The sequence below is a fragment of the Sorex fumeus genome, unplaced genomic scaffold (genome assembly GCF_029834395.1).
Source record: "Sorex fumeus unplaced genomic scaffold, SorFum_2.1 ptg000044l, whole genome shotgun sequence".
Lineage (NCBI taxonomy): Eukaryota > Metazoa > Chordata > Mammalia > Eulipotyphla > Soricidae > Sorex > Sorex fumeus.
In genome coordinates, this window is record NW_026606101.1 from 31,133,335 (window position 1) to 31,145,552 (window position 12,218).

The 12,218-nt window shown below is 36.5% G+C and overlaps 1 protein-coding gene across 1 annotated transcript in view; it reads left to right on the forward strand.

Moving 5' to 3' along the window:
* SPTLC3 (serine palmitoyltransferase long chain base subunit 3) overlaps positions 1-12,218 on the forward strand; it is a 168,182-nt gene that overhangs the window by 76,673 nt on the left and 79,291 nt on the right. The window contains exons 5-6 of the mRNA XM_056121968.1: positions 6,311-6,435; positions 8,478-8,571. Coding sequence (XP_055977943.1) covers positions 6,311-6,435; positions 8,478-8,571 — 219 coding nt within the window. The remainder of the gene's footprint in view (positions 1-6,310; positions 6,436-8,477; positions 8,572-12,218) is intronic.

Genomic DNA, 12,218 nt, shown 5'->3' on the forward strand with positions numbered 1-12,218 from the left:
GGTGCCACCCAAGCACCACCAGGAGTGATCACTGTGTGCAGGGCCAGTATAAGCCCTTAGAAATGCTGGGAGTGACCCCAAAATAAAACAAGCGAGAAACAAGAAATTTATTCTTACTGCCTTGATTAAAAAGAGAACAGTCTGAGTTTTTCTAAAATCTGAATTAAGAGTATTTCAAATAAATATCAGCGTGAGTCTTCATCTTCCTATAGGAATAAATAGTTTTTAAGAAATTAGTACTAAATGGAGACTTTTTTTAAAACAAAGCAATTTTAATTAATGTGATTTTATGTAAATCAATGCTATAAATGTACTGTAAAACAATTGCCTTGATTAAATAAGATATTAACATTTCTATCTTGGTTATTTTTACCTTCTTAATTTACACAGCTAAACTCTGCTTTATAAACAGTGAAAGTCCTTCCCAGATCAAATTATTATGAATTCTGCATAAAGGGATTTCATTCCACTTCTCTCAAGTCTCTTTATTTTCCTTTAAGAATACATGCAAAGAATGGTAGGAGCAAGCAGAAGAATTGTTGGAAACTGAAAAATGAAATGTATCTTGGTTTCTAAAAATCTTTGGAAAATTTCTCTTACCTGTTACAGTTCTGAAAAGCAATAGCACTTTCTTGAAAATGATAGACATTATAGTACAACCAAATTTCAACTAACAGATATTTCAAGAATTGTAGAATTTAACCCTGCTGGGATTTTGGTTTCAGTTTTTTTTGTTTTTGTTATGCTTTGTTTTGCTTTAGGACCACATCTTTAGGTTTTGCTTTAGGTGGTGCTCAGGGGTTACTCCTGGCTTTTGCTCATGGATGCTCCCAGAGGCGCTCAGGGAATCACATGGAGTGCCAAGGATAGAACCCCATGTGACGCAAGCACCCTGTCTGCTGTACTATCTTTCAAGCCCAAATAGTTCTGTTTAAACAAAGCCAAAACAAGCTTAAGAATTTAAAAGCTATGCCAAGTCTAACTTAAACTTAATATAACTGGAAAGGTATTATCTGTATATAAAATGATTAAACAAAGTCAAAACTTACAGAATTTCAGAATATGTAGGTTGTCAGCTACCTTTCTTTCAACTAGACAAATATGGTAAATTGAGTACATGAAGCTTAGAGAATTTCAGTGACTTTCCAATCAAATGCAGTACAATGCAGTAGGTTGACAAGTCAAGATGAGAATCTCACCAAAGAGCTCTTGGTACTAGCTCATATGTTCATAGCTAAAACAAAGACCAACGCCATCAATAGTCACCAAAATAATACAACTGTCCCCTGAATTGAGGGCAGGAGCAGGGTCGGGCCTTGCCCACAGTGCTCAGAACTTACTCCTATTTCTGTGACTAGGATCACTCCTGATAATGCTTGGAGGACCATATGTGGCGATGTTGGTCTCACCCCTGCATACGAGGCAATCACCTTAACCCTTAGCAGCCTTGACACCCTATTTTTGCACTGTCCACAAATTATAAACTATTCTTATAGTTTAAGTGGTTTAAAAGATAAAAATAAGAGTATTTTACAACATATGAAATTACATAAAATTCAAATTCATGGTTTCATTGTAACACAGCCACACCCAATCTTTTGTGTAAAGTCTGTCCTTGCTCTTGATAGTAACTGAATTGCAACAGCTGCAATATTGGGCTGTGACCGTCAAAAATATTTTCTCTCTGAAAATCTATGAAAATTTTGCTCATACTGACAACAAAAATGCTGCTTTCCAAAATCAAGGGGGGAGGAAAATAGGAATGAATGGGTAAACAGGCATCAGAGCTTCATTATACTGGTGACATTGGTGAGTGGTATAGCCATATATCCAAAACACAGACTCAACAACATGGAAAACATAAGCTCTAAGCTGCAACCACTGGAAATTTGTAAGGTGCCTGCCAAGTTGACAAAGGGGAAGATAGGGTGAGGGTTGGATGTGTGGAAGAAATATAGGAGCACTAGTGGAGGAAAGTTGACACTGGTGGTAGGATTAGTGTTGGAGTATCATATGCCTAAAACTTAACCATCAATAGCTTTGTAAATCAAAGTTCTTTACATTTATTAAATCTGCTTTTCATAACAGAACTTTGGGGGAAAAGTATCACAAATCCAGTATATGTACGTAATTGTACACATTATACATCAAAATATAAGATTTAATTAGCCCCATTTACTTTGTTTAGCTTAAAAATCCTGTAACACTCAAGTATACTAAGGATAAGACTAGCTTTTGCTGACATTGTCACTTTTCTATGTCTTGAAAGCCACTGATATCATTATTCCAAAACTGACTAGCTCTGAAGTGTTGTTTTTAAATTTGTTTATAAAACTACCATATAAAAATTCACAGCTTATGCAGTTATAGGTATTTCTATAACTGTTGTAAGAAGGTGCTCTGGATTCCCCATTGTCTGATGTCCAAGAGGAGTGATAGTTCCTTGCTGGTCCCTGTGTATACTGTTCTTGGCCACACTGGCTTCTCTATTTTTATCACCCAAAATCCATTGCTATCTTTCTGGTCTGTCGCTTATGCTGTGTGGTCTTCCCATCCTTGCTGATGCTGCTACTCTTTGTCCCTTTAACTCGTTTTGTTGTGTGGGTGGGTGGGTGGGTGGTTAGGGATGCCACACCCAATGGTACTCAATGGTACCCACTGGTACTCTGGGCTCAGGGACAACTCCTAGCAGACTCAGGGGAACATATGGGGTGCCAAGGATCAAACCGGGCTCAACTGTGTGCAAAGCTAGCACCCTATCTCCTGCACCATATCTCCAGCTCTCCTTTGATTTTTCTTGATTCTCCAGTCACATACTTCTTTTCCTACCATTTACCCTGAGTTCAAGGCTGCAGTCCATCTAGATCAAAGAGAGGAATCAAGAGGAAGTTCTTGGCCCTGTATTCCACCTTAAAGAGCTCTGGTCCCTGCCCTTCAGCCATTTCCATTGTCTGTCTGAATAGACTGAATACTTGTGTTAGTGAAATTTTAAATGACCAATTGTCTTAACTAGATTACCAGGAGACCACACCCACCTCCTTAATAATATCAACTTGAGGAAACTAAAGACTTTGCCATTATCTACCCATAATTTCCCACATCCTATGAAAATAGGAGAATTTGGAATGTCAAAAATACTGTCACTGTCACTGCCACTGTCATCCCATTGTTCAGCAATTTGCTTGAGTGGGCCCAGTATTGTCTCTATTGTGACACTTGTTACTGTGTTTCGCATATCGAATATGTCAGGGGTAGCTTGCCAGGCTTTGCTGTGCAGGCGAGATACTCTCCGTAGCTTGACAGGCTCTCCAAGAGGGGCGGAGGAATCAAAAGTACTACTTGGCAGAAATGTGAATTTAACCCATGTTTTCTGTACCCACTATGAAAAGTAAAAGAACAAGATGATCCTCCTGGTTTCATCTCATACCATGACTGTAATCTATATACATGGTCTGACTTCTCATCTGATATTTAGGGCTCTCTCTGTAACAGAGAAGATGTCATCTTGAGTGTCCTCAGTTCAACTGAATAAGTATGCTGATTTCATGTATGCTTTTGTATCTCCTAAAAGAGAAAAAACAATATTTGCCTGAGGGAGCTAAGAAAAAATGGCATCTGAGAAAAGATTAAGTTGATGAGTAAGAGGGATCTGCAAAGGTCACTGACCTTTCTAAATAGAGAAAGAGTACTCTCAACCTCAGGGAAGCTGGTTAGAACTTTTCTTAACTCTCAAAAATATGTGAGGAAAGTTCATTAGAAGTTACAGCAGTAGTGTGTAGGTAAGCTGGAATTGGAACTCCAGACCTCATGCCCAGACTGGTAGTTTTTTAGTACTTGTCCTGGGAGCCATTCTCCTTAAGATAGTCGGTCTCTGCAAGGGGAAAAACAAAAGTTCTGACACTGTTTTGTGTGCACACTTTATGTTGACATATAAATTTTTCTTTTAACTCTTGAATTTACCTTAAATTTTAACCTGTGGGACTGAAGAAATTGTACAGTGGCTAAGGCCCATTCCTTGTATATTAAGTGTCCTTCCCAGAGCTGCCAGGAGTGATCCCTGAGCACAGAGCTATGAGTGCAGGGGATGTGGCCCCCCAAACAAAAACCAATTTCTTAACTTCTCTCCTAAACCCAATTTGAGCAAAATTCACTCTGCTGGAGCAATAGTACAGCAGTAAAGCATTTGCCTTGCACGTGGCCGGCTGGGTTCAATTCCTCCACACTTCTTGGAGAGCCCGGCAAGCTACCGACAGTACTTCACCTGCACAGCAAAGCCTGGCAAGCTCCCTGTGATGTATGCGATATGCCAAACACAGTAACAACAAGTCTCACAATGGAGATGTTACTGGGCCCACTCAAGCAAATTAATAAACAACGGGAGGACAGTGCTACAGTGCGACAGCTTATATTTCACTATGGTTTTGAAAGTTTGGTGAATAAATCTAAGGTGATTTACAACAATCATTCGTTATACGGCAGTATGACTTCTTGTGACCTCTCAGGAAAGATCAAAAGCAGTTATCAAGCAAACTTTTACATCACAAGGGCAAGATAAAGCTTTGAACTCTCATCAATGCCTTCTAAACTTTAGCCCTCACCATTGGAGTACATAAACAAGCTCATCAATTAATGTGTTAATTTGAATAAAATTCTTAGATCATACTCTAGAAGGGTTATTTTTCAAGAAAAAAAAGTCTGTTGCTGAGAGACCCCTTACTGGAATTCAATCTACTTGAAGTGAGCAAACAGAAAGTATCCCCGATTGTACCCAAAGTAGTCTTCCCCACCCATCACTCCAGGACTTGGGGCAGGGTGAGCTAAAAGGAAGCATATTCCCCACTTTGGTAAACTGCATAGAGTCAAATAAGCTAATCTTTGAAAGAAGCATGTATGTATTAGTCCTAAATATTCTGCCAATAATTCTCCAATTAATATAAACATGAATGGGATCTAGAGATATGGCTCAAGGGGTAACACAAATGTGCAAAATTTTGAATGTGATCCTTGGCATCACGTGCACTGCTGGATATTGTCTGGAGGCCCCAGAGTACTACCAAGTGTGGCCTTTACAAAAGCATATCTGTACACACATATTATAATGATACACTTTATATTATTTATGTTACTGAACTAAGCCTTTAAAAAATGGTTAATTTTCCCTTTACAGCACATCTCAATTCAGAAACTAGATTTTCATTGGTAAAGGTGATATAAGTGAAGTGTACCTTATTAAAATAACCCAAGTTGTGTTTCTTGTAAATACTGTAGCAATATTTACCAAACTTAAATTTATTTACTAAACTTAAATTAAATTAACTGAAATTAAATAAAACTTAAAAACTCGGTTACATTGTTCTAATCTAGTGCAGCTAGTGGCTACCATGTTAGGAAATACAGACTTGAAAATTAGAATGATGGAAATAAAAATGTGTGGGATGCATTGGCTTTGCTCTTAGAAACGGTCACAGAAAGGAATTATGCACAAGGAGGGATCATAGTGTAAGCATATTAAAGATAGTATAGTTGTAAAACATGAACTTTGGAGTTAGACTAGATTATTTTTATAAATCTGACTTCCATATACATTTCATCTTTTTATGTGTGAAGGAAAAATACCTGCATTATTAGCCTCTTAGATGAAATGAGATCATATAAATTATGGGATTTAAAATATAGCACATTCTAAACATTAAAAAATATAACTAGATTTATTAATATCAATGGAAGCCATGAGATTTGTTTGCACTTGAGTATGAGGCACTTTGGGGTGGTTATAATTTAACTGCTTGAGGGCTACAGAATGGAGGGAAAGAAGCACTGGCACTTTCTTACATTTTATTGCATGATAAAGTATATCTCTAGAAAAAAAGGACCAATCATAAGTTTATAGCACAATGGATTTCCACAAAGCAAACACACATGTAACTAGCACCTAGATCACACATGTAACTAGCACCAACATTTAGAATGTCTTAAAGCTCACCAACAAAAGAAGCCATTATTCTGAGTGCTAACACTTAAATTAGTTGACATACAACCTGTATGAGTTTATTGTTCTCTGTTTTTATTTCACTGTTATATATTTGTATGGGTAGTCATTTACTGCTTTTTACTATTGTGATGAATTTCAAAATATGCATATATCCACAATTTATTTACACACTCCACAGCAGATAGACATTTGTGTTTTTTCTCTGTTTTACAGCAATAGTACTTGCTATATACTCTCTAGTTTGTACTGGAATTTGGACTGTCAATTGTAGACTTTTTGAAAAGATCAGATTCATTCACCCTATCATTTCATGTGCAGGAACCTTGGATAAACACAAAGAAGTAGAGGAACTTGTGGCAAAGTTCCTGAATGTGGAAGCAGCTATGGTTTTTGGAATGGGATTTGCAACGAACTCAATGAATATTCCTGCACTAGTTGGAAAGGTGGGAATTTGTTAAGATGGCTGAAGCTGTATTATTCCTAAAGATTGTCATTGTTAGTTATATGAATTAAATAATTTTATTCTTAGGAAAGGAATTGTATGTCATTTTTTAAAAGCTTAGCCCAACATATTTCTTTAGCAGGATATTCTAAACATACAGTCCTAGATACGGGTTAAAAATGTTTTTTGCAATAGCAATTTAATAAATTCCACTAAACTTTAGGTTGCCAAGTCCTTATATGAAACATAGCAAACAGTTCGATTTGGACAAAGCATTTTTTCTTATTTGTTCATTTATTCAATAAATCGCTTACTGAGAACCTATTATATCTCCATATGAGGCAAGATTCAGGTCATACAAAGGTAAACTTTACTTAGAATTTGTAAATGTATGTACTTTGGAGTTTACTAAGAGACAACAATGTACTAGAATAAATACCACAAAAAGACACATACATATATGAGGAAAAACAAAATATGTACCTCAAACTTCTTGAAAAAGACTGGGAAGCCTGTGCAAAATTCAAAGTCTGAGAACTGAATTTTATTTTATCTTTTAAGATAAATTATTATAAAGTTATAAAAACTTTGTATTATAAACAGTGTCTCTTACCCTTTTCCTGATCTTACTTTCTTCCTATGACTCCCCTTACTACCAGTTGGTCCCATCGTCTCATACTGTGGTCTTCAGTTTATGTACTTTTACCTGTGGCCCCCTTTGAGTATCCCGGGAGTCCGTGGTGGGACTAAAATGGGGTTCCTGTTTAGATACACTAATGTAAATCATCCTAGAGTATTTGGAATTCTTTATGAAAATTAAAGAATTGGTTCACTCATTTTAAGCGTTAGAAAAACAATGTGACAACTAAATTCAAATTATAACTTTTGTATCCTACATTAAAAATATGTAAGAAAAGAATACCTCTATCCACAAGATTACAATGCTGTTAGTATTGGGAAATTTTTAATTTCTACTACTGGGAAATTTTTTTATTTCAACTGTGTATTAGATGTTAATTATATAAATGTTGTATTTCTTAATAATAGTTCATTGTGATTTTGTAGGTGAATATTTTTATTCTTAGTAAACATACGATAAAGTATGTAAGAGTAAGGCAACATGATTTTGACAAGTTGCTCTAAAGAGTTCACCAAAAAATATATATATAAATATATTTTGGTCGAGTAATAGTAGAGCAGGTAGAGCACTTGCCTGGCAAGTAGCTGAGCTGGGTTCATGTACTGGCACTCAATATGGCCCCTGAGCTCTGCCAGGAATGATCCATGAATATAGAGTCAGGAGTAAGCTATGGGCTATGCTAGGCATACCCCCCACCACAACCCCCCCCACACACAAGCACATCTTTTGTATGAAATGTGGTAATTTTATTGACTCCTGCCAAAAAAACTCCAAGTATGTTGCAAGTGGTTTCTAAAATTTAATGAAAACTGAAAGATTCTGGATAGCCACAAATGAAGAAGAGCACCTATTTGTATCTGGAGTTTAAGTATACTTGAGCAACTGATAATTTGAAGAAATTTTAATAAACAAATAAAAATTCTACAAAACATAATAGATTAAACTTTTCCACTTACCTTATTTATGTATATAATTGCCTATTTGTAGTTTTCTCAATATAAAGTTACTAACTGCACAACAGTGATACTTTTGCCAATGTATAATTAATTGAGCATGAGTTTGAAAAATCCTAGCAAAGTCAAATCCTACCCAAAAATACATCAAATTTCCCATCAAATACCAATGCTTTAGATACAAGTTAGGACTTAATCAGTATCTTGAATGACTGTCTTTTGAAATTTATATGCAAATTATTAGATTTAATTCCTTAAAATAATTCTCATTTCCATCAATTAACTGTTGCATAAGATTGTTGTCCATATTTACAAGATTCAATTCTTAGCTTCCTGGAAGTAAGGAGGGTTTGTTCTATAGATCTTTAAAGGCCTTTCTGCTCCCATGTGCTTTGTTTTCTTTAATTTTATTTATTGGCTTCTGTTTTTTTGTGCTTCCTTTCTGCAAAGGGCTGCCTTATTTTAAGTGATGAGTTGAACCATGCATCTCTTGTGCTTGGGGCCAGACTCTCAGGTGCAACTATAAGAACCTTCAAACACAACAGTGAGTACAAATATGTTTATACAACCATCATGTAAAATTTTCTTCTGGGTGAGAGTACAGATTATTAGGTTTTCAAACTAGGAATTTAGTCTAAAGAAACACACTTGTGTTTATATTCCCTGATGGCTTCCTAACCTCCTGCGACCCAGAAAAAATGCCTGAAGTACATTAGACATCTAGATTTCTAAGTAGTACCCAAATACATTAGTGCCACTGTTATTAGTGGTCTTACAATACAACCTCTGAAAGCATGAGTCATCTCTTAGGACTATCATTTAATTTTCATAAGTGTGATAACTCTTTATCTCCTAAAACTTTGCTTGGAGAAGTCAGAAGACCTGTTTAATTGTTATGTTCTAGGTTAAGGAGAAGGTGATCTTCTTTAATACAATGTCTTCTTTCAATAGCACCCACTCAGACTACATGCTCAGACAAATCACTTCCCTCTACATACAAATGCATACTCATAAACCACCACTTCAACTTCATTGAAACTCATCAAATTTATTAAAATTCAATGAAATGATCTTCACTGAAATGCAGAACTTGGTTGTATGAAGGCCATTTCTTCTTAAAGACTTGAAAGGGCAGCATGAGAATATGCTTTTAAGCATGAGAACATGCTTAAAAGAATGGAACGTGCTTAAAAGAAGGGAGTGTTAGATACTTAAATTCTCTTGTCTAGCTTTAGACCTGACTCATTACATCACCTTGTGTAAATTCTTTAATTTTTCTCATATTCAATTCTCTTATTTATAAAATAAAATTTTGAATTATATCATCATTCTCTTAATATAAAATTTATTTTTCTATTTTTATTCCTAATCTTAGAACACCATATATATATATATATACTCACATTTATATGTACACACACATGTGTATGCATACTTTTTATATGCTAATAGATGATTGTTTTTACTCTTTCCTTCTCACTGTCTTTCTCTCCTGCCTTCCCTACTCTACTTTTTCTTGGTCCACATCCTTGGCATTTCCCTATATCTTCAATAAAAGAGAAAAATTGAAGTGTAGAAAAGTGACAGAGACTTGAGAAAGAGTTATCCTAATTCTATTATACCCCCCTAACAGAGTCTCAAATCAAAGAACAATTATCCCATGGGAGAGAAAAAAAAATATTTTAAAATGAACCTTCCTTCCCAACTTCTAGATGCAATGAAAAGTCTGTTTGTACTGAGTGTATGAGATGAGATATAACTATGCCTGAACCACCATAAACAGATATGTGAACATGAACGCGCTAGAGGCAAATTCAAGGCCATGTTTTCTAAAGAAATTATTGAAGTTCCCTCATATTTATCACTCAGTTATGACATCCAAGTCAAAGTAAATTCAAAATACAATGGTTTCACTTTTTTAAAAAATTGTGGTTAGTGCTTGGAACTAGATTTACATATGACTGTGCTTGAGGCAAACTTGGTACTGGGGATTAAACTCAGGGCTTCCCCAGCACATGAGCCTCAGCCTGATTTCACTTTTATTTGGAAGGGGTATGGAGTGGGGTTTGGGGTCATAACCAGCAGTGCTCAGGGGTCAAGTATCCTACCCACTGTACTACCTCTCAGCCCCCCTTATATCACATCTTAAATTCATCACACACTCAAACTTGGCCAGCCTTTGGTAAGACCATATGACGTTATCCTGCCTATTTTATCAGTTGTTATGTCTATATTCATGTTATTCTCACCAATTTGGGAATTCATATTTAGAATAAACATTATTTAGGGGTTCAAGAAGTGATTTCACTAAAAGAAAATCAAAATTTTCTTTTATTTAAACACAGTTGTGAAAGGCTCTTATTTGGAATGGCAGATAGTTGATGATCCAAGTTACACTCTACTTGGGAAAAGATAAAAAATACAGAAAGGTTAATCAAGTAATATTTTGTTTATAATAGGGTTAACTACAACAGTTATTCACTCATAGAGTGAAACATATTTAGTTATCATCTGAAGGAAACAAAATAACTATACTTTTGTCTTAATCTCTTTTCTTCACTCCATTATACTGATAGCAGTGACCTAGATGCTAGTTGAAACATAAAGGCAAACACATATACAAAAGATCTATCACGGAATCACGGTCTTCTCATTGTTCATCGATTTTCTCTAGCGGGCCCAGTAACGTCTCCATCATGAGACTTGCTGTTACTGTGTTTGGCATATTGAGTGCGTCACGGGTAGCTTGCCAGGCTCTGCCGTGCGGGCGATATACTCTCGGTAGCTTGCCAGGCTCTCCGAGAGGGGGAGAGGTTCAGAACAAAAGAATCCAAATAGCTACATTAGAGATGTAGGCAACTGAGTTTTTTTAATACTCCTAGTATGATGGTGATGTACATTTACATCAATGCAATATACATCATATAATCTTATTTTCTAATTTTTTTCAATTTTTATTTATGTTGGTGTTTTTTGTTCATTTGTTTGTTTTTGATCATACCCTGTGTGCTCAGGGCATACCTCTGGCTCTGTGCTGGAGATCATATGTGTTGCCCAGGATCAAATTCAAATCAGCTACACACAAGGCAAGAGCCCTACCTGTTGTGTACTATCTCTCTGGTCCTTCTAACCTTCTTTTAATCTAGGTTTATTTATGATCTTGCAATTGTATTCTGGGATATATCATCAGATACACTCTTCCTCTGACTATGGTTTTTATGCTATGGGTCTAAAGTTGACAAAGGAAGTAAAAAAATTAAAATGCAGAAGTTTCCAAAGAAAAATTTACTATTTATTTATACAATGCCTCCTCTGATTTAAATACAAAATTATGCCTTTAGGGTACCATAAAAGTGATAAGGTAATATCTTAGGTATATTAGAATTTACAGTCAGTAAAATAAATGTCTCAAAGTAACTACATATGGGTTAAATTTTTAAAAGGTCATAATAATACTAGACAGAATAAAGGGTTTGGCTTGCATCCATTTTATACCTAATCACGATCACGACCACCCTGTTGTTCGTCGATTGCCTCGAGCAGGTGCCAGTAACGTCTTCTTCGTCCTAGTCCTGAGATTTTTTTTTTTTAAAGTGCCATATTCAAGGCTTTTTCAGGGTTAGGAGAATGAGACCCATCATTGTTACTGGTATTTGGCATATTGGGTATACCACGGGGAGTTTGCCAGACTCTGCCGTGTGGGCATGTTACCTTTGGTAGCCTGCCAGTTTGACCGAATTAGAAATGAGATGATAAGATGTTGATAGTGTGATATCTGGGAGCTGAGTGTGATAATCTCTGGATCCTGGCCGTTGTTGGAGTTATACGGCAGTTGGTGGGTGTAACTGTCTAGTTACTGGCAGGTCCAGTCCCAAACTGTACAGGCTTGGAGATCTCAGCCCCGGGTCCCACACACCTGGGTTCCTCTGTCAGTTCTTTTATGCGTGAGGCTCATCCAAGTGTGTGGAGAGTGCTCCCAGCAAGGCCTTGGTTGGGCCTCGGTGGTCTCCAGCTGTTGGGCCCTGGTGGAGACAGTCAGGCATAGGGTAGGAGACTCTGTCTTGTTCTCTCCCAGGAGCTGAGTGTGATGATCTCTGGATCCTGGCCGTTGTTGGAGTTACACGGCAGTTGGTGGGTGTAACTGTCTAGTTACTGGCAGGTCCAGTCCCAAACTGTACAGGCTTGGAGATC